Source organism: Ranitomeya imitator, chromosome 8 (genome assembly GCF_032444005.1).
Source record: "Ranitomeya imitator isolate aRanImi1 chromosome 8, aRanImi1.pri, whole genome shotgun sequence".
Lineage (NCBI taxonomy): Eukaryota > Metazoa > Chordata > Amphibia > Anura > Dendrobatidae > Ranitomeya > Ranitomeya imitator.
The window spans coordinates 185,746,902-185,773,739 of NC_091289.1; the positions used below are offsets into that span (position 1 = coordinate 185,746,902).

General features: G+C 44.3%; 1 protein-coding gene across 8 annotated transcripts in view; it reads left to right on the forward strand.

The window, feature by feature from the left end:
• Positions 1 to 26,838, forward strand: part of FGGY (FGGY carbohydrate kinase domain containing) — a 182,879-nt gene that overhangs the window by 140,700 nt on the left and 15,341 nt on the right. For all 8 annotated transcript variants that reach the window (XM_069738118.1, XM_069738116.1, XM_069738117.1 and 5 more), the window contains one exon: positions 9,287 to 9,381. In XM_069738118.1, the coding sequence (XP_069594219.1) occupies positions 9,287 to 9,381 (95 nt within the window). The remainder of the gene's footprint in view (positions 1 to 9,286; positions 9,382 to 26,838) is intronic.

Consider the following 26,838-nt stretch of genomic DNA (forward strand, 5'->3'; position numbering starts at 1 on the left):
TTCTTCATACGACAATAACAAAATCTTACTATAAACAATGTGAACGTTACATAAGACTGTTCCTATATATAATGATAACAAGTGGAGACGTTATAATACAAATGAATAATTTACTGAGACTATTGATTCATAGACCAGTATTAAAAAGATTGCTGGTATTGGTTTAAGATGCACCAATATGGTACTAGGTGCACACTTCTAACTAAATGTGGTGTATTGTGGGCTGCCAGTGCGCCAAAAACTGTAATATTTACACCAGTTCATGGTTTAACCCCTTAGCGACCGCCGATACGCCTTTTAACGGCGGCCGCTAAGGGTACTTAAACCACAGCGCCGTTAATTAACGGCGCTGTGGAAAAAGTCCATAACGCCCCCCAGAGGCCGATTTTCTCCGGGGTCTCGGCTGCCGAGGGTAGCCGAGACCCCAGAGAACATGATTCGGGGGGTTTTTAACCCACCCCGCATTTGCGATCGCCGGTAATTAACCGTTTACCGGCGATCGCAAAAAAAAAAAAAGCGATCTCTTTTTAATTTCTCTGTCCTCCGATGTGATCGCACATCGGAGGACAGAGAAAAGGGGTCCCAGGTGGCCCCCCAATACTCACCTAGCTCCCCCGATGCTCCTCGTGTCTCCCGGTGGGCGCCGCCATCTTCAAAATGGCGGGCGCATGCGCAGTGCGCCCGCCGGCCGGCACCGGGAGAATCTTTGGGGTCTCGGCTGCCGGGGGTAGCCGAGACCCCAAAGAGCACGATCGGGGTCGGTATTACCGACCCCTGTTTTGCGATCGCCGGTAATTAACTGTTTACCGGCGACCGCAAAAAAAAAAAAAAAAGTAAAGTGTAATTCTCTGTCCTCTGATGTGATCGCACATCAGAGGACAGAGAAATAGGGGGATTCGGGGACCCTAGCATACTCACCTAGGTCCCTGGATCCTCTTGCTGCTCCTCCTGGCCGCCGGCAGCAGAACATGGCGGACGCATGCCCAGTGCGCCCGCCATCTGTCTCCATCTGCCGGCCGGCAGGAGAACAGCAGTTGGGGCTAAAATTAGGGGTAGGGTTAGGGGTAGGGGTAGGGTTAGGTTAGGGTTAGGTTAGGGGTAGGGTTAGGGGTAGGGTTAGGGGTAGGGTTAGGGTTAGGGTTAGGGGTAGGGTTAGGGGTAGGGTTAGGTTAGGGGTAGGGGTAGGGTTAGGGGAAGGGTTAGGGTTAGGGTTAGGGGTAGGGTTAGGGGTAGGGTTAGGGTTAGGGTTAGGGGTAGGGTTAGGTTAGGGTTAGGTTAGGGGTAGGGTTAGGGGTAGGGTTAGGGGTAGGGTTAGGGGTAGGTTAGGGGTAGGGTTAGGGGTAGGGTTAGGTTAGGGGTAGGGGTAGGGTTAGGTTAGGGGTAGGGCTAGGGTTGGGGCTAAATTTAGGGTTAGGGTTGGGGCTAAATTTAGGGTTAGGGTTGGGGCTAAACTTAGGGTTAGGCTTCTTTCACACTTACGTTGGTACGGGGCCGTCGCAATGCGTCGGCCCGACATACCGACGCACGTTGTGAAAATTGTGCACAACGTGGGCAGCAGCTGTAGTTTTTCAACACATCCGCTGCCCAATCTATGTCCTGGGGAGGAGGGGGCGGAGTTACGGCCACGCATGCGCGGTCAGAAATGGCGGATGCGACGTACAAAAAAAGTTTCATTGAACGTTTTTTTGTGCCGACGCTCCGCCAAAACACAACTGATCCAGTGCACGACGGACGCGACGTGTGGCCATCCGTCACGATCCATCGGCAATACAAGTCTATGGGCAAAAAACGCATCCTGCGGGCACATTTGCAGGATCCGTTTCTTGTCCAAAACGACGGATTGCGACGGAATGCCAAACGACGCAAGTGTGAAAGTAGCCCTAGGGCTAGGGTTAGGGTTGGGGCTAAAGTTAGGGCTAGGGTTGGGGCTAAAGTTAGGGTTAGAGCTGGGATTAGGGTTAGGGTTTGGATTAGGGTTCGTATTAGGGTTAGGGTTGGCATTAGGGTTACGCTTGGGATTAGGGTTAGGTTTGGGATTAGGGTTAAGGTTAGGGTTGTGATTAGGGGTGTATTGGGATTAGGGTTAGGTTTGAGGTTAGGGTTGAGATTAGGATTAGGGGTGTGTTGGATTTAGGGTTTTGATTAGGGTTATGGTTAGGGTTGACATTAGGGTTGTTTTGGGGTAAGGGTTGTGATTATGGTTAGGGTTAGTGATTAGGATTATGGATGAGGTTGGGATTAGGGTTAGGGGTGTGTTGGGGTTAGGGTTGGAGCTAGAATTGGGGGGTTTCCACTGTTTAGGTACATCAGGGGGTCTCCAAACACGACAGCCAATTTTGCGCTCAAAAAGTCAAATGGTGCTCCCTCCCTTCTGAGCTCTGCCGTGCGCCCAAACAGTGGGTTACCCCCACATATGGGGCATCAGCGTACTCGGGATAAATTGGACAACAACTTCTGGGGTCCAATTTCTCTTGTTACCCTTGTGAAAATAAAAACTTGGGGGCTACAAAATCTTTTTTGTGAAAAAAAAAATATTTTTTATTTTCACGACTCTGCATTCTAAACTTCTGTGAAGCACTTGGGCATTCAAAGTTCTCACCACACATCTAGATAAGTTCCTTGGGGGGTCTAGTTTCCAAAATGGGGTCACTTGTGGGGGGTTACTACAGTTTAGGTACATCAGGGGCTCTGCAATCGCAACATAATGCCCACAGACTATTCTATCAAAGTCTGCATTCCAAAAAGGCGCTCCTTCCCTTCCGAGCTCTGCCGTGCGCCCAAACAGTGGTTTACCGCCACATATGGCACATCAGCGTACTCGGGATAAATTGGACAACAACTATTGCAGTCCAATTTCTCCTGTTACCCTTGTGAAAATAAAAACTTGGGGGCTACAATATCTTTTTTGTGGAAAAAAAAATATTTTTTATTTTCACGACTCTGCATTCTAAACTTCTGTGAAGCACTTGGGCATTCAAAGTTCTCACCACACATCTAGATAAGTTCCTTGGGGGGTCTAGTTTCCAAAATGGGGTCACTTGTGGAGGGTTTCTACTGGTTAGGTACATCAGGGGCTCTGCAAACGCAACATAATACCCGCAGACCATTCTATCAAAGTCTGCATTCCAAAACGGCGCTCCTTCCTTCCGAGCTCTGCCGTGCGCCCAAACAGTGGTTTACCCCCACATATGGGGTACCAGCATACTCAGGACAAATTGGACAACAACTTTTGGGGTCCAGTTTCTCTTGTTACCCTTGTGAAAATAAAAATTTGGTGGCTAAAAAATCTTTTTTTGTGGAAAAAAAAAATATTTTTTATTTTCACGGCTCTGCATTATAAACTTCTGTGAAGCACTTGGGCATTCAAGGTTCTCACCACACATCTAGATAAGTTCCTTAAGGGGTCTAGTTTCCAAAATGGTGTCACTTGTGGGGGGTTTCCACTGTTTAGGCACATCAGGGGCTCTCCAAACGCGACATGGCGTCCAATCTCAATTCCAGCCAATTCTACATTGAAAAAGTAAAACGGCACTCCTTCTCTTCCAAGCTCTGCGGTGCGCCCTAACAGTGGTTTACCCCCACATATTGGGTATCAGCGTACTCAGGAGAAATTGCACAACAACTTTTGTGGTCTAATTTCTCCTGTTACCCTTGTGAAAATAAGAATTTGTGGGCAAAAAGATCATTTTTGTGTAAACAAAAGCGATTTTTTATTTTCACGGCTCTACGTTATAAACTTCTGTGAAGCACTTGGGGGTTCAAAGTGCTCACCACACATTTAGATAAGTTCCTTAAGGGGTCTAGTTTCCAAAATGGTGTCACTTGTGGGGAGTTTCCACTGTTTAGGTACATCAGGGGCTCTCTAAATGTGACATGGTGTCCGATCTCAATTCCAGCCAATTCTGCATTGAAAAAGTCAAACGGCGCTCCTTCACTTCTAAGTTCTGCGGTGCGCCCTAACAGTGGTTTACCCCCACATATGGGGTGTTGGCGTATTCAGGAGAAATTGCATAACAAAATTTATGGTTACATTTCTGTTTTTACACTTGTGAAAATAAAAAAAATGGTTCTGAATTAAGATGTTTGCAAAAAAAAGTTAAATGTTCATTTTTTCCTTCCACATTGTTTCAGTTCCTGTGAAGCACGTAAAGGGTTAATAAACTTCTTGAATGTGGTTTTGAGAACCTTGAGGGGTGTAGTTTTTAGAATGGTGTCACACTTCATTATTTTCTATCATATAGACCCCTCAAAATGACTTCAAATGTGATGTGGTCCCTAAAAAAAAATGGTGTTGTAAAAATGAGAAATTGCTGGTCAACTTTTAACCCTTATAACTCCCTAACAAAAAAAAATTTTGTTTCCAAAATTGTGCTGATGTAAAGTAGACATGTGGGAAATGTTATTTATTAACTATTTTTTATGACATATCTCTCTGATTTAAGGGCATAAAAATACAAAGTTTGAAAATTGCAAAATTTTAAAAATTTTCGCCATATTTCCGTTTTTTTCATAAATAATCGCAAGTAATATCGAAGAAATGTTACCACTAACATGAAGTACAATATGTCACGAAAAAACAATCTCAGAATCAGCGGGATCCGTTGAAGCGTTCCAGAGTTATAACCTCATAAAGTGACAGTGGTCAGAATTGCAAAAATTGGCCTGGTCATTAAGTACCAAATTGGCTCTGTCACTAAGGGGTTAAATTAAAGTCCGTCTTATAGAACACTAGTAGAACCCATTGTGCGTATGATCACATTAAAAGCCATCTCAGGACTCCGCCGGGCTGCATTATTTGGAACATGATAATTGACTACGCCTAAGCCCTTTCAGACCATTAGATGCATTCTGAGGGCTCAATACCCTGACAATCTAAATCTAATTTTTCCTCATGTACAGAAATCCTGGACATTTATTTCCATTATAAGTATCCGCTCCAACTACCACAATACACAGATCAGTATCAGAACTTCTCTTTATTTCAGACATGGGACATCAAAGACGAGACATCTGACAGGACATTGTTGACCACGATCAGGGACATTGTTTGTGGTCACAAGTGATTTATATGGTGCCACCTACATCGGAATAGCATCCTATAGTGCTCCTTTCTCCAGGATGATGTAATTATCTGACAGGTTAAAGGTCTTTCAATTAGTTTTTGGATTCATTAGACGTTGCTTCCGTGTAATAATTTTCTTTTTTAATGCTCTTTTGGTTGCTGTGCAATGACTCATGGGGTATTTACAGAGATGAATTAATGTCTGACAGTGAGGGTAATATGGTAGTAAAATTAAGCAATATCATAGAATCCTAGAATGTTAGAGTTGGAATGGACCTCCAGGGTCATCGTGTCCAACCCCCTGCTCAATGCAGGAGTCACTAAACCATGTCAGACCGATGTCTGTCCAGCCTCCGAAGACTTCCATTGATGGAGAACTCACCACCTCTCATGGCAGTCTGTTCTACTCATTGATCACCCTCACTGTCAAAACGTTTGTTCTAATCTAATCTGTATCTTCTCCATTTTGGTTTCATTCCATTGCTTCTCGTTTTTCGATGTGCAAATGAGAATAATGATAAATCCCGCTACACTGTGACAGCCCTTCAGATATTTGTAGATAGTTATTAAGTCTCCTCTTAGCCTTCTTTTTTTGCACACTAAACATTCCCAGATCCTTTAACCGTTCCTCGTAGGATATACTTTGCAGTCCGCTCACCATCCTGGTAGCTCTTCTCTAAACTTGATCCCGTTTTTCAATGTCTTTTTGAAAATGTGGTACCAATAACTGGACACAGTGTTCCAGATGAGGCCTGACCAAGGAGAAGTAGGGGGAGATAATTACTTCACATCATCTAGACTCTATGCTTCTCTTAATACCGTACATCCTAGAACTGTGTTTACCTTTTTTGTGGCTGCATCACACTGTTGACTCATGTGCAGTCTGTGATCTATTAGTATACCCAAATATTTGTCATACATGCTTTTGCTTAGTTCTATTCCTCCTATTCTATAAATGTAAGTTTTGTTTTTCTTGTCCAGATGTAGAATCTTGCATCTCTCCCTGTTAAATACCATTCTATTAGTCACTGCTAGTGTTGAGCATTCCGATACCGCAAGTATCGGGTATCGGCCGATACTTGCGGTATCGGAATTCCGATACCGAGATCCGATACTTTTGTGGTATCGGGTATCGGTATCGGATACATAGAGATGTGTAAAATAAAGAATTAAAATAAAAAATATTGATATATTTACCTCTCCGGCGGCCCCTGGTGAGTCCGCGGGTAACCGGCAGGCTTCGTTGTTCAAAATCAGCGCTTTTAGGACCTGAGAATCACGTCCCGGCTTCTGATTGGTCGCGGGCCGCCCATGTGACCGCCACGCGACCAATCACAAGCCGCGACGTCACCGCAAGCTATTAACGCGCTCATTTTTAAAAATGAGCGCGTTAATGGCTTTCAAAGACGTAGCGGCTTGTGATTGGTCGCGTGGCCGCGACCAATCACAAGCCGCGACGTCACCGCAAGCTATTAACGCGCTCATTTTTAAAAATGAGCGCGTTAATGGCTTTCAAAGACGTAGCGGCTTGTGATTGGTCGCGTGGCCGCGACCAATCACAAGCCGCGACGTCACCGCAAGCTATTAACGCGCTCATTTTTAAAAATGAGCGCGTTAATGGCTTTCAAAGACGTAGCGGCTTGTGATTGGTCGCGTGGCGGTCACATGGGCGGCCCGCGACCAATCAGAAGCCGGGACATGATTCTCAGGTCCTAAAAGCGCTGATTTTGAACAAAGAAGCCTGCCGGTTACCCGCGCTGAGTTCAGGGGCCGCCGGAGAGGTAAATATATCAATATTTTTTATTTTAATTCTTTATTTTACACATCCCTATGGATCCCAGGGCCTGAAGGAGAGTTTCCTCTCCTTCAGACCCTGGGAACCATGAGAATACCTTCCGATACTTGATGTCCCATTGACTTGTATTGGTATCGGATATCGGTATCGGCGATATCCGATATTTTTCGGGTATCGGCCGATACTATCCGATACCGATACTTTCAAGTATCGGACGGTATCGCTCAACACTAGTCACTGCCCATTGTTCAAGCTTATCTATCTCCTCCTGAATCCTTTCTCTGTTGTTCATCTCTAGTGTAAAGGTACCTTCACACTCAGCAACTTTACAACAAGAACGACAATGATCCGTGGCGTTGCAGCGTCCTGGATAGCGATCTCGTTGTGTTTGACACGCAGCAGTGATCTGGATCCTGCTGTGATATCGCTGGTCGGAGCTAGAAGTCCAGAACTTTATTTGGTCGTCAGCTCAGCGTGTATCGTCGTGTTTGACATCAAAAGCAACGATGCCAGCAATGTTTTACATGGAGCTAACAACCAGCTACAACGATAAGTGAGTCGCCGTTACGTTACAGGATCGCTCCTGCATCGTTCTGGAGCTGCTGTGTTTGACGTCTCTACAGCGACCTAAACAGCGACGCTGCAGCGATCGGCTCGTTGTCTATATCGCTGCAGCGTCGCTGAGTGTGACGGTACCTTTAGCTATTCCTTCTAGCTTTGCATTGTCTGCAAATTTGATTCATTTACTTTCAGTTCCCTTATCTAGATCATTTGTAAAAATGTTGAACAACACTGGGGCCAGGACAGAGCCTTGTGGTCCCCACTTGAAACACTTTTCCAACTGGATGTGCAACCATTTATTTCCACTCTTTGAGTACAATCAGTGAGCCAGTTATGAGTCCACCTAACCGTAGCCTTGTCAATTCCATACTTAGTCAATTTTCAATAAGGATAGTAGGAGATACTTTGTCAAATGCTTTGCTGAAGTCGAGATATACTATATCTACCACATTTTCCATATTCATCTGGACCGGGAGATTTAAATTCGCTCAGTGTTCCATCACCATCTCTCTGTTTATAGATAGTGTGGATTCTTTTATTCCTTCGATGGCATTGAGAAGATCAGTTGATGTTACAATTGCTTTCTTAGAGAACACAGATGCAAAATAGAAATTTAAAATGTTGCCCTTCTCAACATTTTTGACCACTTCAACCTTTTCATCCTGTAAAAATCCTATAGTATTTTTGACTTGTCTTTTGCTTTTGACATACCACAAAAATCCTTTTTTACTGCTTTTGGTCTAGCTTGCAAGCCTTACTTCATTACTGGCTTTAGCTCTTCTAACGCGTACCCTGCATTCCCCCTGTAGAGAGCATTATATTGTTCTTTAGTTATGCCCCTTTTTCCATTTGATATACATTTCTTTTTTCCTTTTTAACAAGTGATTAAGTTCTGTGTTCATCCATCCTGGTCTCTCTTTAAATGCTTCCAATTATTCCTTCTTTTCGTCCATCCTTAAAGTCTTCCTTCTCATTGGTCTTCCTCCTCTTGTAATCCAAAGTCCGAGGATAGCATGATTGCTACCTCCTAAATTCCCAGCCACCTTTACTTCCTCAACCATTTCCTGGTACGAATTAGGTCCAAGTTGGCAAATCCTCTTGTTCTCTCTTCTACGTTTTGAGAGATAAAGTTGTCGTCAGCAAGAGAAGATAAGAATTTTCTGGACCCATTATTTTTGCCTGAGAATCCCAACAAATATCTGTATAGTTAAAATCTCATCTCACATGATCACTGTGTCATACTTTTTTGAGAACAGGGACATCTGATGTAAAAAGAATTCATCCATATCTTCAGTCTCTCCAGGTGGCCTATAGTAAACGCTTACAATACAGTAGTGTCCTTTCTGTTCTTCTCTCCTTGAATTCTTACTCTAACAGTTTCTACAGAGCTACCAGTCTCTGAGGCTCGGATTTCTGTGGAGATATATACGTTTTCCTAACATACAATGCAGCAACATCTCCTCCCTTATTGTTAATCCTGTTTCTAATGTAGTGTATGGCACAGTATATACTAAAAATTCTGTTAGCATACAGTGGGAGATTGCAGTCTATACGTTCACTATAGAGCAGTAACATCACTGAGAATGCAGCCTATCCATTCACTAGAGAGCAGTGACATCACTGAAAATGCAGCCTGTTTGTAGCTATTCATTTAGGTTGTTTTATCAGATAAGATCAGTTATACTTATTTAATTCTCCAAGAAAATAAGTAATGGAATGTTGTTTCCATTTCCCATGAATTAATTACAGGTCATCCTGTGATTTCCATAATTCCACAACTTTTCCTTCTTGGTGTTGCAATTTCAATGTTGAGGAGTGTTTGTACAATAAGATACAGTGTTTCTGAGAGCCATGTTTATCATGTGCAGGTCTTCCAGTTATCTTATCCAAAGAAGTTGAGTCTGTTCTTGTAGGAGCTGCCATCCTAGGAGCCTGTGCATCACGTGATTTTACATCTATTATGGTAAGTAAATGGTTAACAATTATCACCAGTGGTCTCCCGTGGGGGTGCTGTAGGGATATTTTGACACTTGCTACCAAGGCTGACAATCACAATTCCATGGATCTGATTATTGTTAGAGAACTCGGTCAAAAATGAATGGTCTACAGCAGAAACCGCACAAATGAAGCTTCACAAACCTCTCCCTGATCCTCTACATATGCCTGCGGCTGGGGAGTTGTTGCTGTTGATAAAACACTTCTACTTTACAAAATCACAAGGACAATCAGGTGCTGAATTAAAATCAAAAGGACTCACAGGCTATTTTATATAGGACTCGTCTTTAAATGATTTGAGTAATATCATATGTTATTCTGCAGTCACATCCAGAGCTGCATTCATAATTCCAGCGACAGACACCAGAATTTTGAAATCAGTTCCAGATGTCACTGTAACGATAGGATCTTGGAGATGGGGATAGCCCTTTAATGCTGCCTTCTCTGCACACACCCCATGCAGTTGCCCATATGGAGTGACTGTTGTATATATCTTTCTTTTCAGGGTGTGGTATGATTCCTGTGTATATCGATGGTTCGGGGGTTGCATTAGGTTAGACATCTGGTTCTGGGTATATCCTGTAATGCTGCACCCCCTGTAATGTGACCGCTGAGAATCCTCCTCTGTGTTTTCTTCTATGATTTGTTTATGTGCAGTTTTCTTTTCCTTCTCTGAGGTTTCAGTACAGATTTTTTTCTTCTCCACTGGTTTACATAAAATCAGATCAGTTCTGCGGTGTATAAACCGTCTGTCGAAACTTTCCATAACATAAATGCTCTTATGTATAAAAATGAATTGGCGGTTATTGCTGAGTAAATATAAGTTGATTATATAATTTATGAAAATTGGCTTACAAGTGTGGTCAGAAATACACTTCTATACATGAAGAATCACGTCTTATATGTTAGGGTCTTAAAGGGAACCTGTCTTGTCCATGGTTAATCTGCAGGTTTATAGCGTTATGGAGCTACCTAACTGCTGTACTCAAAGTGCGGCACCTGGGAGAAAATGAAATCTATTAGTGAGTGCTGCTCTGGAGTATAATAGAGAATGTAACTCAGGGTCAGTAATGTAATGTATGTACACAGTGACTGCACCAGCAGAATAGTGAGTGCAGCTCTGGAGTATAATAGAGAATGTAACTCAGGATCAGTAATGTAATGTATGTACACAGTGACTGCACCAGCAGGATAGTGAGTGCAGCTCTGGGGTATAATACAGGATGTATCTCAGGATCAGTAATGTAATGTATGTACACAGTGACTGCACCAGCAGAATAGTGTGTGCAGCTCTGGGGTATAATACAGGATGTAGCTCGGGATCAGTAATGTAATGTATGTACACAGTGACTGCACCAGCAGAATAGTGAGTGCAGCTCTGGAGTATAATACAGGATGTAACTCAGGATCAGTAATGTAATGTATGTACACAGTGACTGCACCAGCAGAATAGTGAGTGCAGCTCTGGGGTATAATACAGGATGTAACTCAGGATCTGTAATGTAATGTATGTACACAGTGACTGCACCAGCAGGATAGTGAGTGCAGCTCTGGAGTATAATACAGGATGTAACTCAGGATCAGTAATGTAATGTATGTACACAGTGACTGCACCAGCAGAATAGTGAGTGCAGCTCTGGAGTATAATACAGGATGTAACTCAGGATCAGTAATGTAATGTATGTACACAGTGACTGCACCAGCAGAATAGTGATTGCAGCTCTGGAGTATAATACAGAATGTAACTCAGGATCAGTAATGTAATGTATGTACACAGTGACTGCACCAGCAGAATAGTGAGTGCAGCTCTGGGGTATAATACAGGATGTAACTCAGGATCTGTAATGTAATGTATGTACACAGTGACTGCACCAGCAGGATAGTGAGTGCAGCTCTGGAGTATAATACAGGATGTAACTCAGGATCAGTAATGTAATGTATGTACACAGTGACTGCACCAGCAGAATAGTGAGTGCAGCTCTGGGGTATAATACAGGATGTAACTCAGGATCTGTAATGTAATGTATGTACACAGTGACTGCACCAGCAGGATAGTGAGTGCAGCTCTGGAGTATAATGCAGGGTCTAACTCAGGATTAGTAATGTAATGTATGTACACAGTGACTGCACCAGCAGGATAGTGAGTGCAGCTCTGGGGTATAATACAGGATGTAACTCAGGATCAGTAATGTATATAGCCATTTTCTCTAGAATGTCACATGGTGCTAAACAGACGATATCATATACCATACCATATAATAACGGCAGTGTGTTATTAGCTATATTTCCAGGCTATTAATATAATTACCAAATTGAGTGAAGTTTCCACTTTCTGGTGGGGTCAGGTGGGATTCTGCAGAGCGCTCAGCTCTTACTGGAGTTGTAATGTGTTTTCTTTTTATGTTTATGTAGCGTTGTGGCAGCTGCACCTGTTTAATTTCCCCAAGACCTTGCTGCGGCGTATGCGGACTCCGTAAATCACCAGATGCAGGCAGCATTAGGTGTTATTAACAGCAACCTGAACGACCTTCTGTTACTGCTCTCCAGATACCCCGTACAACTACTGAACTGTGTGTGGATGGTGTGGTGTCCACGGGACGCCCACGAGAGTGAAATGCCTTCATACAGTGTCTCTCCAGGACTGCCCTTCCACTGCTCACTGCTGCTCTTTGTTGACAGGGCTTCAGTGGTGAGATCCAATCTACAAGTTGTGCCATCTACCTCGGCATCACCACCAAGGCCAGTGATTGGCTGCAGTGGTCACACATTGCTGATGGGACATCACTACCGTAGTCCTGTCAACAAAGATCTCATTACACTTTATTTTGTGCTATATGATTAATATAACTAATTGATCATGTACAGTAGTTTCACCATATGACTATTGTTGGTTTTTATACAATATTGGAACCCTGGGGAAAAAGTAAAGTAGGGTGGAGTCACATCTTTAGGCCACATAATACCGCCATATTATGCCAACATAATATTCAAACACAAAAATATAGTTCACAAATAATATGCAGTATCATCATAATTCTGCCATAAAGTTCCCAAATAGTTCTGAAATGTTTTCCGTTATTACAAAATAGTGAAAGAAAGAAGTTTCCATTCACAGCCAGAGCAGCATTCACAAATCGGCATATTTCATATTAGCAGAGCACACTGTAGGAGAGTAGATGACTTATGGCATAGACTTTGCAGAATTTCTTGGGAGCCACTGACAATGTGCATGTAAGGCCTCTTTCACACTTCCATCTTTTTAAAGATGTTGCAATGTGTCGTTCTGTGCAAAAAGCGCATCCTGCAAAGTGGCCCGCAGGATGCGTTTTTTTGCGCATAGACTTGTATTACCGACGCATCGCGACGTATGGACAGTTGGACACACGTTCCATACATCGTGCACTGGATGCATCAGTAATTGGCGGACTGTCGTCACAAAAAAACGTTCCATGTAACTTTTTTTGTGCGTCGTGTCCGCCATTTTCGACCGTGCATGCGCGGCCGAAACTCCGCCCCCTCCTCCCCGGACTGCAGAATGGGCAGTGGATGCGTTGAAAAACTGCATCCACTGCCTACATCGTGCAGAAGTTTCACAACGTCCGTCGGTACGTCGGCCCGACGCATTGCGACGGACCCGTACCGACGGAAATGTGAAAGAGGCCTAAGGAGTCTGCAGGAATGTGTGTAGTCAATGGCTGCTAGCTGGGAGGGAAGGATAGGGAAATGCTGCTATCTTCTTCTCATGATCCTTGGTGGGATTCAGATCAATATGTAATGCATATATTAACTTGGCTGGAAAATGAAAAAGTAATGTAGACTGCACAATACATTTGTTTTGTCATTTTTTTAGGGGTGGGGGACGGCTCAAGGTATTAATGAAAGTTTCTAGGGTCTCATATGGCTCAATATGGTTCATGCTCTTGTTCCTGCACATGAGGAGTAATTTAGGAATATATCTGTTCAGTTGACCAGTTGACTATTATTACAATTGAGCTCCTCAGGGGCGGGGCTAACATTCATACATTAGCCTGCTATTAATGCTTACATGCATGCAATGTAGCTCTATGGTCCTTAAATAATACCTAGATATGAAAACTAATGAAATATAACTTCAGCTTCTTCAGTTTTCTCCCACACTCCCAAAAAAATTGGTTAAATGAGACAGTTTTTTCTGTAAAATGAGGACGTACTGAGCATCGTATCAGTGCAGATCCAGCAGCTGACATTCTTGGAACTAAAATATAAGGTTGTGCTGAGATCTTCGAAGTGGGAGATACTTTTTCTCACAGCTCTTGGCTTTGGCTAATAGAGAGAGATACCCCATTATGACATCCATGGACAAGGTGCGGCCAAAAGGAACAGTAAAATTGGGAGACTGGGTTGTAAGTTTCTGTGGACGGGGTGCTGCATCAGTAACAAATAAACATGTCCGTGCCCCCTTTCTGTAGGACCCCACACTTTGTGATTCATACCTTTATCCAAGGTTATATACTATGAGTCGCCCAGAACCTGTGTGTGGCCCGAGGACAAGACATCGGCAGATATCTGCAGGATGTCATTTGTCTTACTGCACGTGTGTTTTTAAAACCTCCTTTTGTATAGTTACTGTGAAATAGAACAAAGCGTAATGTTCCCGCAGATTGGTCGGGAGCTCATTAACCCCTAGTGCTGACACCGATACTGTGCATAGACAGCGGTCATTAGGAATCCAGTACACAATGTTTTATTAGGGCGAACGTATCACTGGTGCATGGAGATGTTACATTACTTCTTGCATCTCTGACCTTACATGACAATGCAATGTAATGTAAAGCATTTGCATGAGATTAGAGGCAAAGGTTTGCAGTATTGCTGGCAGCACTAGGATCCTGAATCCGGGGACTCATCTTCATGAAGTTTGTATGTTCTCCTTGTGTTTTCGGGGATATCCTTTAGGTACTCTGGTCTTAGATATCCAAAAAATGTGCTCATAGGTAGAAAGAGTTGTCCAGTGACCTATCCCTAGGATGTTAGAATGTGAGATTGTTGGGGTCCCACGCCTGACACCCCCAGGTTCAGCTGTCTGCAGCTCCCCCCTGTGGCTATATGTACTCAGGCCATAGCGCCATACACTGAGTAGTGGCCATTCTTGAGTACTGCAGCTCAGATCTTATTGAAATGATTGTAATCTGAGCTGCAGTACACCAGAACAGTCACTATGTGGTGTATGGAGCTGTGGTGCTCTGGCTCCATACACTGTGTACACGCAGAGTTACAACAGCTGATCGCCAGTCCCAGACAACCCCTTTAATTAGTTTTCTATTAAATTGGCCCTAGTGTGTGTTTAAGATGTAGCATCCACATTGTGATCCCGGTGGGAACAGGCACAAATCTGAGTTACGGACATTTTTGACAGCGCTGTGGAATGTATTGGTGCTATAGACAGAAAAGTGAATTGCAATCCCCCAGTATAGATGTTTGGTAAGGGGGCTCCCAAACACTACGAAGCCATCACTTACTGATAAAGGTGGGTTGGGCCGATGATACCACGGGATCGGCATCATACAGTAAATGTGAAGACCCTACATATCCTCTGTATATGGGGCATATGGATGACTTTGCTGCACCGTCCCTGGGGTCGCTCTGCTGGGACTCCATAGCTGACCATGTGCAGCGCCGCCATGACGTTTGTGCTGGACTGAGCGGAGGGAACTGACTATAAAGATATCTCCATCCATCACATCTGTCAGCTCGGCTGAGAGGGGAAGTTCAATAGTCAAAGCTGCTCAGCCACAACCCCCCCATCCCCGATAAATCCATCCGAGCGCTGAGCACGCCAAGTATAATCGCCAAATGGTTTATAATAAAAGACAGGCGGATGGCAGAATATCTACGTGACGTGTCCCTTAAAGACACACTGTACCTAAAGCCTGTCCTCTCTGTTTAAAATCTATTGTTCTCTTATATCAGCCATTTCAGTGCCCCTTACAGATGCCCCATACTGTGCCCGCTGCAGATACCATCATACAGTGCCCCCTGCACATGCCATCATACAGTATCTGCTACAGATGCCCCCATACAGTGTCTGCTACAGATGCCCCCATACAGTGTCTGCTACAGATGCCCCCATACAGTGTCTGCTACAGATGCCCCCATACAGTGCCTGCTACAGATGCCCCCATACAGTGTCTGCTACAGATGCCCCCATACAGTTCCTGCTACAGATGCCCCCATACAGTATCTGCTACAGATGCCCCCATACAGTATCTGCTACAGATGCCATCATACAGTTCCTGCTACAGATGCCCCCATACAGTGTCTGCTACAGATGCCATCATACAGTATCTGCTACAGATGCCCCCATACAGTATCTGCTACAGATGCCCCCATACAGTATCTGCTACAGATGCCCCCATACAGTGTCTGCTACAGATGCCATCATACAGTTCCTGCTACAGATGCCCCCATACAGTATCTGCTACAGATGCCCCCATACACTGCCTGCTACAGATGCCCCCATACAGTGTCTGCTACAGATGCCATCATACAGTTCCTGCTACAGATGCCCCCATACAGTGTCTGCTACAGATGCCCCCATACAGTGCCCGCTACAGATGCCCCCATACAGTGCCTGCTACAGATGCCATCATACAGTTCCTGCTACAGATGCCCCCATACAGTGTCTGCTACAGATGCCCCCATACAGTGCCTGCTACAGATGCCCCCATACAGTATCTGCTACAGATGCCCCCATACAGTATCTGCTACAGATGCCCCCATACACTGCCTGCTACAGATGCCCCCATACACTGCCTGCTACAGATGCCCCCATACAGTGTCTGCTACAGATGCCCCCATACAGTACCTGCTACAGATGCCCCCATACAGTGTCCGCTACAGATGCCCCCATACAGTGTCTGCTACAGATGCCATCATACAGTGCCTGCTACAGATGCCCCCATACAGTATCTGCTACAGATGCCCCCATACACTGCCTGCTACAGATGCCCCCATACAGTGTCTGCTACAGAAGCCCCCATACAGTGTCTGCTACAGATGCCCCCATACAGTGTCTGCTACAGATGCCACCATACAGTGCCCGCTACAGATGCCACCATAGAGTGCCTGCTACAGATACCCCTATACAGTGTCTGCTACAGATGCCCCCATACAGTGTCTGCTACAGATGCCCCCATAGAGTGCCCGCTACAGATGCCCCCATACAGTATCTGCTACAGATGCCCCCATACAGTATCTGCTACAGATGCCCCCATACAGTATCTGCTACAGATGCCCCCATACAGTATCTGCTACAGATGCCCCCATACAGTGTCTGCTACAGATACCACCATACACTGTCTGCTACAGATGCCCCCATACACTGTCTGCTACAGATACCACCATACAGTGCCTGCTACAGATGCCCCCATACACTGTCTGCTACAGATACCCCCATACAGTGTCTGCTACAGATGCCCCCATACAGTGTCTGCTACAGATGCCCCCATAGAGTGCCCGCTACAGATGCCCCCATACAGTATCTGCTACAGATGCCCCCATACAGTATCTGCTACAGATGCCCCCATACAGTATCTGCTACAGATGCCCCCATACAGTATCTGCTACAGATGCCCCCATACAGTATCTGCTACAGATGCCCCCATACAGTATCTGCTACAGATGCCCCCATACAGTATCTGCTACAGATGCCCCCATACAGTATCTGCTACAGATGCCCCCATACAGTATCTGCTACAGATGCCCCCATACAGTATCTGCTACAGATGCCCCCATACACTGTCTGCTACAGATACCACCATACAGTGCCTGCTACAGATGCCCCCATACACTGTCTACTACAGATGCCCCCATACAGTGTCTGCTACAGATGCCCCAATACAGTGTCTGCTACAGATGCCATCATACAGTGTCCGCTACAGATGCCCCCATACAGTGCCTGCTACAGATGCCACCATAGAGTGCCTGTTACAGATGCCCCCATACAGTGTCTGCTACAGATGCCCCCATACAGTGTCTGCTACAGATGCCCCCATACAGTGTCCGCTACAGATGCCCCCATACAGTGTCTGCTACAGATGCCATCATACACTGTCTGCTACAGATGCCCCCATACAGTGTCCGCTACAGATGCCATCATACAGTGCCTGCTACAGATGCCCCCATACACTGTCTGCTACAGATGCCCCCATACAGTGTCTGCTACAGATGCCCCCATACAGTGTCCGCTACAGATGCCATCATACAGTGCCTGCTACAGATGCCCCCATACAGTGTCTGCTACAGATGCCCCCATACACTGTCTGCTACAGATGCCCCCATACACTGTCTGCTACAGATGCCCCCATACACTGTCTGCTACAGATGCCCCCATACAGTGTCTGCTACAGATGCCATCATACAGTGCCTGCTACAGATGCCCCCATACAGTGTCTGCTACAGATGCCCCCATACACTGTCTGCTACAGATGCCCCCATACAGTATCTGCTACAGATGCCCCCATACAGTATCTGCTACAGATGCCATCATACAGTGCCTGCTACAGATGCCATCATACACTGTCTGCTACAGATGCCATCATACAGTGTCTGCTACAGATGCCATCATACAGTGTCTGCTACAGATGCCCCCATACACTGTCTGCTACAGATGCCCCCATACAGTGTCTGCTACAGATGCCCCCATACAGTGTCTGCTACAGATGCCCCCATACAGTGTCCGCTACAGATGCCCCATACAGTGTCCGCTACAGATGCCATCATACAGTGCCTGCTACAGATGCCATCATACAGTGCCTGCTACAGATGCCCCCATACACTGTCTGCTACAGATGCTACTATACAAGAGAAAGACCCCACATGAGCCTGCCCCATGAGCCTGCCCCAGCCTATATGTGCCCGGTAGATCTGAAATGATCACTCCGGGGCTTCTACCACAGACTGTACACCCTCGTGCCTCCTGGTGCTCCTCCATCTCTGTATTGTGCACTTGTGAATCATCAACTATTTTGAGAAATGATAGAGACTAATTAATGTTATGCCGTCATCCAGAGTCACTTAACCCCTTCTGTTCTATGCTGGAAATTAATAACACCCATCTTTCATTGGCCATTACCCATAATGTAAAATACCCCGTAAATATACAGTAAGTCCTTTTATCTTCTCTGTCAAATTGTTAAAAAATTATTTTGAGCTTTTTCTTATGTTTTTCATAAAGTAGGCTGACCAAAAATATGGGCTTTTAGATTCAGAATGAAGCAGAGCTGAGAAAGCTAACCCTGCCGACACCAAGCATCTACTATATAATTGTCTAAGGGTCACTTCCGTCTGTCTGTCTTTCTGTCTTTCCGTCTGTCTTTCTGTCTGTCTGTCTGTCACGGAAATCCCACGTCGCTGATTGATCGCGGCCAGCTGGCTGCGACGAATCAGCGACGGGCACAGTCCGGCCGAGAAATAGCCGCTCCCTACTCCCCTGCAGTCAGTGCCCCCTCCACACTCCCCCCCCCCAGTCAGCGCCCACATAGCGTTAAAAGGACTGCCTTACACTGCGCCATAACGCGGTGTAAGGCAGTCCATTAACGCTGCCATTAACCCTCTGTGTGACCAACTTTTTACTATTGATGCTGCCTATGCATCAATAGTAAAAACATATAACGTTAAAAATAATACAATAAAAAAATAGTTATATACTCACCCTCCGACGGCCCCCGGATCCAGCCCAGGCCTTTCCCGCTCCTCGCGCGCCACTCCGGTCGCAATAATGCATTGCGGCAATGACCGGAGATGATGTAGCGGTCTTGCGAGACCGCTACATCATCACGTGTTATTGCCGCTTGGGACCGGGGCGGCGCACGAGGAGCGGGAAAGGCCTGGGATGGATCTGGGGGCCGTCGGAGGGTGAGTATATAACTATTTTTTATTTTAATTCTTTTTTTAACAGCGATATGGTGCCCACATTGCTATATACTGCGTGGGCTGTCTTATATACTGCGTGGGCTGTGTTACAGTATATACTACATGGGCAGTGCTATATACTACGTGGGCAGTCTTATATAGTACGTTGGCTGTGCAATATAATACGTGGGATGTGTTATATACTACGTGGCTGTGCAATATACTACGTGGGCTGTGTTATATACTACAGGGCTGTGTTATACACTACATGGGCTGTGTTATACACTACGTGGGCTGTTATATACTATGCCGCTGTGCTATATACTACGTGGCTGTGTAATATACTGCGTGGGCTGCGCAATATACTACGAGGCTGTGCTATATACTACGTGGCTGTGCTATATACTACGTGGGCTGTGCAATATACTACGTGGCTGTGCAATATACTACGTGGGCTTTGCTATATACTACGTGGCTGTGCTATATACTATGTGACCGGCCGCGAACAATCAGCGACAGGCGCACTCCGGCCGCGAATTGGCGCGGGATTTGAACCACGCTTCACTAATTGGTCGCGCCCGGCCAGCTGAATTCTGTGTATTCATTGTATTATTTTAAAATCTTCATAAATAAACTACATACATATTCTAGAATACCCGATGCGTGAAAATCGGGCGACCATATAGTTGTATATATAATGTCCATAGACAGCGAGCTGCTTGTCGGACTAGTCCATTAATGTTAATTTCTTAGTGATAAATCCTTCACGGTTAATAAACAACAGCACGACAAGTGACACATCCCTAAATTCTGTGTTTCCTGCTGTCTTCAGATTATGTAGCAAAAACCTGCTGACAGATTCCTTTTAAAGGGAACCTGTCACCAAAAAAAAAATGGTATTTACCACCCAGATGGCGTAATGCCAGTGGCTGCAGGGAGAATATAACATCATTTTCTCCCTGTAGCCGCTCTTTCAATTAACCAGCCAAACATGTCTAAAACATTATTTACCTGGAGATACCAGTATGTCTGCAGGAAAATACTGTTTTTCTTGTTTTTGTGCAGAAATGTTAACTCTAATAAAATGAAAACTCTGGGATGAGGCTGACAAGTTTTCATAACTTGTTAGCCTCATAACAAGATATATATATACATATATATATATATATATATTTTTTTTTTTAAATTATTATTTTTTTTTTGTGTGTAATAACAAAGATATCCTACAAAGTGATTCCATGAATAGTGTAAAGCACACCCAAAACACAAAACCGGTATTACAGCATGGTCTGACTACTCTCATTCCCTACAACAAGATAACACTCCTCTGGTGCACACATCAGTCTAATATGTCCAGGACCTTCTATGATTACCATGCTTTGTAACTTGCCATTTGTGTTTATTGGGTGGACTGTTCCTCTTCTTCAGCATCCTGCCAGCACTTTAGGATTTGGAACTTTCTTTTCCTCACATTCCAGAATGCATTGCACATGCTGTTGTCCAAGGATTGGCCTGCCCTAAACTGAAAGCCTGCCTTTCATTTCTGCCTTTATATAGCTTGACTACTGTAGAGACAGACTCACACCCACTTTCTGTACAGGCAAAGACCCAGCCCCACTTCCTGTAGAGCCAAAAGCTTACCCCCACTTTCCGCAGAAACAAAGACCTGCCCCCGCTTTGCAGCAAGACCAGGACCTGCCCCAACTTACCGCAATCTGTCTTAACATTTTCACTGCTGGAAACTTTACACTTGACAACAAGCAGTAGACACAGCTTTCTGTTGCTTTTCATGAGCATTCTGTCAGCACTAACGGGGTTGGGACTTCCTTTATTTCACTTTGCTGCTCGCATTCAGCCTGCCGTTGTACATGGACTTGAAATGAAATCCTGCTTCTGTTTTCTGCCGGTGTTCAGCTTAACAGGCAGAGGCAAAGAGAAAAGAAGAGATCCCCCATTTCCTGTAGAGACAGTCACCCACCCAACACTTCGTGTTGACAGACAAAGACCACCACTTTCTATATGGAGATATGGACGTGCCATCTTTCCTTTAGAAAGACAAAGATCAGGACCAATTTTTTGGTTATCTATCTCGGCATCTAGAGATGGATTATACTTTACAACAGGCAGTGTTAATTTTAGGGGCTAAGAAAACATAAGTGATTTGCAGATTGACTATTAATCAACTTATCTATAAAATGAGAACAAGTTATTTGAAAGTACAGAGAGAATGAACTATGCCTGTGAACATAAAAAGCACCGACTGAGTTATATATATAGACAGTTAAACCCCCCAGGGAACTACTCAACAGAAAAGAACAGTAGCCAGTGAACCTCAGTGATGAGATGAAGTTAGGAGGGGTGTACTACATATATAGGAGATTTAGGCTCCACCTTCACAGAAGTAGTCAGAGCCTGATGTGCAGAAAGCACCTTGGATACAATTATACATAACCCCTTTCTCATGTACAGCACCACAGAATTAATGGTGCTATATAAATAATAATAATAATTCAATATTTACATTCTAAGTTCTATCAATATTGTCCAGAATGATCTTGATTTTCAGCAAATGCCCTTTAAATGCTGCAAAAAAAAAATGTAATGACCATTTGTATTAAAAACACTAGTGTGCAGAATATATATATATACATATGTTATTATACAATATATACATATATTATTATTTGAACTGATTGGTCAGCTGTTTTTATGTTTCATGAAGAAAAAGACCAAATAAATGTTTGGGCCCATGTTCTCCCCTAAGTCCTTCCTCCCTATTAAGCTTGTTTTTGTTTTACAGAATACCACATACAAAATTATTTTTCAGAAAGATATTGATTTTTGCCACAGCGCCATCCATTGGACAATGCTGGAATAACAACAATTAAAATAGAATCTAAAGTTTTACATATGGGTGCTGTAGGTGCAAAGTCTTGCACCGCAAGTGTATCAGATTTTTAAAGATCCGAGATGCGTAAATATGATGTTGTGTCAGCACTGACATTATTTTTTTGCTGCTGCAGTTCTGTTGTTTGCAATAAACCAGACATGATGATTGTAAATAGTGCAACACAACTAACATAACAAGTGGTGTCTCCAAATTCTCCATGAATGCCACTGACTATTGCAGTATCAGAATTATTCACCCTCTTCATGAAAAGCATCTTTAGCATTTAGTAGCGTCCCTCCGGCTGTTGTGACCTGCTATAAATGTGATGCATTGCCAGACATCAGCTTCTGGCAGCGTTCCTAAGGAATCTTAGCCCAGTCCTCATGGACAATGACCTCTAGGTCACAAGTCTTCTTGATTTGCTACTGTAGCCAGCCCACCTTCTCCATGGTTGCAGTCAGGTGACTGTGAAGGAGTCTCCAGCTCTCCAGGAGCTACCAGATTTTCTTCTAAAACCAAGCCTCAATGTGAAGCTTGCTCATACTTATTTCTACCCATCTTGCCTTACATATGCTGCTAGTTTCAAGGGCCAGAGGAAGCAATACAGATCTATACCATCACCGAGCCATTACCATGCTTCAATGTAGGAATAATTGAACCACCGCCATGATTCACTGTAGAAATAATTGAGCCTCCTCCATGCTTTACTGTAGGCATCACTGAGTCATCACCATGCTTCAATGTAGGAATAATTGAACCACCATCATGCTTCACTGTAGAAATAATTGAGCCTCCTCCATGCTTTACTGTAGGCATCACTGAGTCATCACCATGCTTCAATGTAGGAATAATTGAACCACCGCCATGCTTCACTGTAGAAATAATTGAGCCTCCTCCATGCTGTACTGTAGGCATCACTGAGCCATCATCATGCTTCAATGTAGGAATAATTGAACCACCATCATGCTTCACTGTAGAAATTATTGAGCCTCTTCCATGCTTTACTGTAGGCAACACTGAGCTATGGCCATGTTTCTCTGTAGGGATCACTGAACCACCGCCATACTTCACTCTAGGCATCACTGAGCCATCACCATGCTTCACTGTAGGAATAATTGAGCCTCCACCATGCTACACTGTAGGAATTATTGAGCCTCAGCCATACATCTTGCTACAGGTCTTTTGTAGTTTATCAGGGGTTTTTGACCAGCTTCCTCCTCAAGAATTTGGTGGCAGCCAGTGACGGCTTCCTCTTTCTGCCATATTGAGATAGTGACGCCAGTGTTGCTTTCACCTTGAATTTATTACTCTGCTTCCAGCTCTGTCTCTAGGAACACTCAATGCCTTTGTATCTTTTATATCCTTTTCTTTGTTTGTAGAAGGCAATGATTGATTCTCTTACTTTTTGGACTCTCTTATCAATTTAAGAGTATTAGTGACCTGGAGGCCATTGCCTCTGAGCAATGGGCTAAAGTTCTTCAGGAACAAGGCCGGAAGCTGGTGTCTGGCTGTGCATCACGTTTGCAGCATGTCATTCATTACAGCCAGAGGGGCTCTAGTATGTACCAAAGACACTGGTCAAGAAGGGGTGAATAATTCTGAGACAGCAATAGTCAATTAAAGTGGCATTTTGTGCTGAATTTAGAGAAACCACTTGTTATATGAATTGTGTTGAGCTATTTACATTTTTCTTGTGTGATAGTTTATGGACAACGGCAGAAAGTTTGTAACTTTTGTTAATAAACATAATTTGCATTGGAAGTTGAATACTTTTGATAACAACTGCACATTAATCTGATGTTTTCCTTAAAATGTTTGCACCTGCGAGAAAATAAGGCCTGGTAATAGAATGGTCGAGTGAATAGTGAGTGAGATCAGAAGCTTTAGTGCGGCCTTTGGGGCGCAGTAAACAGCTGTTACAATGAGTTGTGACTTTCTGCTCTTAATTAGAGGCTACAAATGAAGCGGCAATGCATTTATAACAAATGTTTGCTATGGATTGTGCGGGGTTTTGCTCACCATATTCATTGTCGGTTTTTCTGTTGTTATTTTGCAAGCAGCAACTATTCCAGCAATTTAGCACCTGCTTTATGGAATATACTCTGGATATACGATATGGATTGTTCTATTGTTTAGTAGGCCTCTGGTACTGAGAACAATGGACTCATCGTGTCCTGCTCTGTTTACATTAGTAGCAGCTGGGGGCTTTATATGAACAATCCACAAGCCCCAGGCCTGGCACTAAGTGCTGCGGGTCCCCCCATAAGACCCGCTGCGTGAGCTGATTAAATATTTACAAAGTAGAGGAGGGGGGATGTTTTGCGGCTGCTCCGAGTCGGGGGTTAGGGCTGGATTATGGATCAGATGCTTTGCGGAATCAGCAGAACTGTGTGTCTGAAAGAGGGAGCAGACTGTAATAAATGTAGCTTAGCACAGACAATTCAGGGCACAAGATACATACAAGCAATCCATATAAGCTTCCCGACTTTAGAGTTGAACCTCCAGGCATCTCTGTAACTTACAGTATGTACTCAGAGCTGCACACAGAACATACAGATCTCTTAGCGGAACCCACCCAGTAATCCTACAAAAATGATGATAAGGGCTAGTAAGTGTATTCTGTATTATACTCCAGAGCTGCACTCACTGTTTTGCTTGTGCAGTCACTGTGTACATACATGACATTACTGATCCTGAGTTACATCCTGTATTATACTCCAGAGCTGCACTCACTATTCTGCTGGTGCAGTCACTGTGTACATACAGTACATTACTGATCCTGAGTTACATCCTGTATTATACTCCAGAGCTGCACTCACTATTCTGCTGGTGCAGTCACTGTGTACATACATTACATTACTGATCCTGAGTTACATCCTGTATTATACTCCAGAGCTGCACTCACTATTCTGCTGGTGCAGTCACTGTGTACATACATTACATTACTGATCCTGAGTTACATCCTGTATTATACTCCAGAGCTGCACTCACTATTCTGCTGGTGCAGGCACTGTGTACATACATTATATTACTGATCCTGTACTGATCCTGAGTTACCTCCTGTATTATCCTCCGGAGCTGCACTCACTATTCTGCTGGTGCAGTCACTGTGCACATACATTACATTACTGATCCTGTTCTGATCCTGAGTTACATCCTGTATTATACTCCAAAGCTGCACTCACTGTTCTGCTGGTGCAGTCACTGTGTACATACATTACATTACTGATCCTGTACTGATCCTGAGTTACGTCCTGGTTTATACTCCAGAGCTGCACTCACTATTCTGCTGGTGCAGTCACTGTGTACATACATTTCATTACTTATCCAGTACTTGTCATTTTGTTTTTGTTTTTTCATTTAAAACATTGTAAACAGGAAAATGGTCCGATGAAAAAGTTTGGGAACCCTTGAAGATTTGTGTGCTCAGATAACTTTGACCAAGGTTTCAGATCTTAATTAATCTGTTAAGGTTATGGCTTGTTCACTATCATTGTTAGGAAAGTCCAGGTGATGCAAATTTCTCAGCTTTAAGTTACCTTCACACTGGCCAACTTAACAACGATATCGCTAGCGATCCGTGACGTTGCAGCGTCCTGGATAGCGATATCGTTGAGTTTGACAGGCAGCAGCGATCAGGATCCTGCTGTGACATCGTTGGTCCGAGCAGAAAGCCCAGAACTTTATTTCGTCGCTGGATCTCCCGCAGACATCGCTGAAACAAATATCTCGCTGAGGATCTGTTTATACCAAGGAAGGTGACGGGCACAAGGGGGCATTCTTTGCGTCTGGAGGAGAGAAGGTTTTTCCACCAACATAGAAGAGGATTCTTTACTGTTAGGGCAGTGAGAATCTGGAATTGCTTGCCTGAGGAGGTGGTGATGGCGAACTCAGTCGAGGGGTTCAAGAGAGGCCTGGATGTCTTCCTGGAGCAGAACAATATTGTATCATACAATTATTAGGTTCTGTAGAAGGACGTAGATCTGGGGATTTATTATGATGGAATATAGGCTGAACTGGATGGACAAATGTCTTTTTTCGGCCTTACTAACTATGTTACTATGTTACTATGTTACTATGAAACGGCGTATGTGACGCCGATTCAGCGATGTCTTCACTGGTAACCAGGGTAAACATCGGGTTACTAAGCGCAGGGCCACGATTAGTAACCCGATGTTTACCCTGGTTACCAGCGTAAACGTAAAAAAAACAAACACTACATACTGACATTCCGGTGTCTGTCCTCCGGCGCTCTGCTTCTCTGCACTAGCGCCGGCCGGCCGTAAAGCAGAGCACAGCGGTGACGTCACCGCTGTGCTTTCCGGCCGACGCTTACACAGTGCAGAGAAGCAGAGCCCTGCGCTTAGTAACTTGATGTTTACCCTGGTTACCAGGGGACTTCGCATAGTTGGTCGCTGGAGAGCTGTCTGTGTGACAGCTCTCCAGCGACCACATAGCGACGCTGCAGCGATCGGGATCGTTGTCTAAACTGCAGCCAAGGGATCTTCTAAGCAGCTGCTGAGCACTCTGAAAATGGTGGAGCCCCACAAAGCAGAAAGCTATGAGAAGATAGCAAAGTGTTTTCAAATTGCTCTTTCCTCAGTCGAAATGTAATTAAGAAATGGCAGTTAACATGAACAGTAG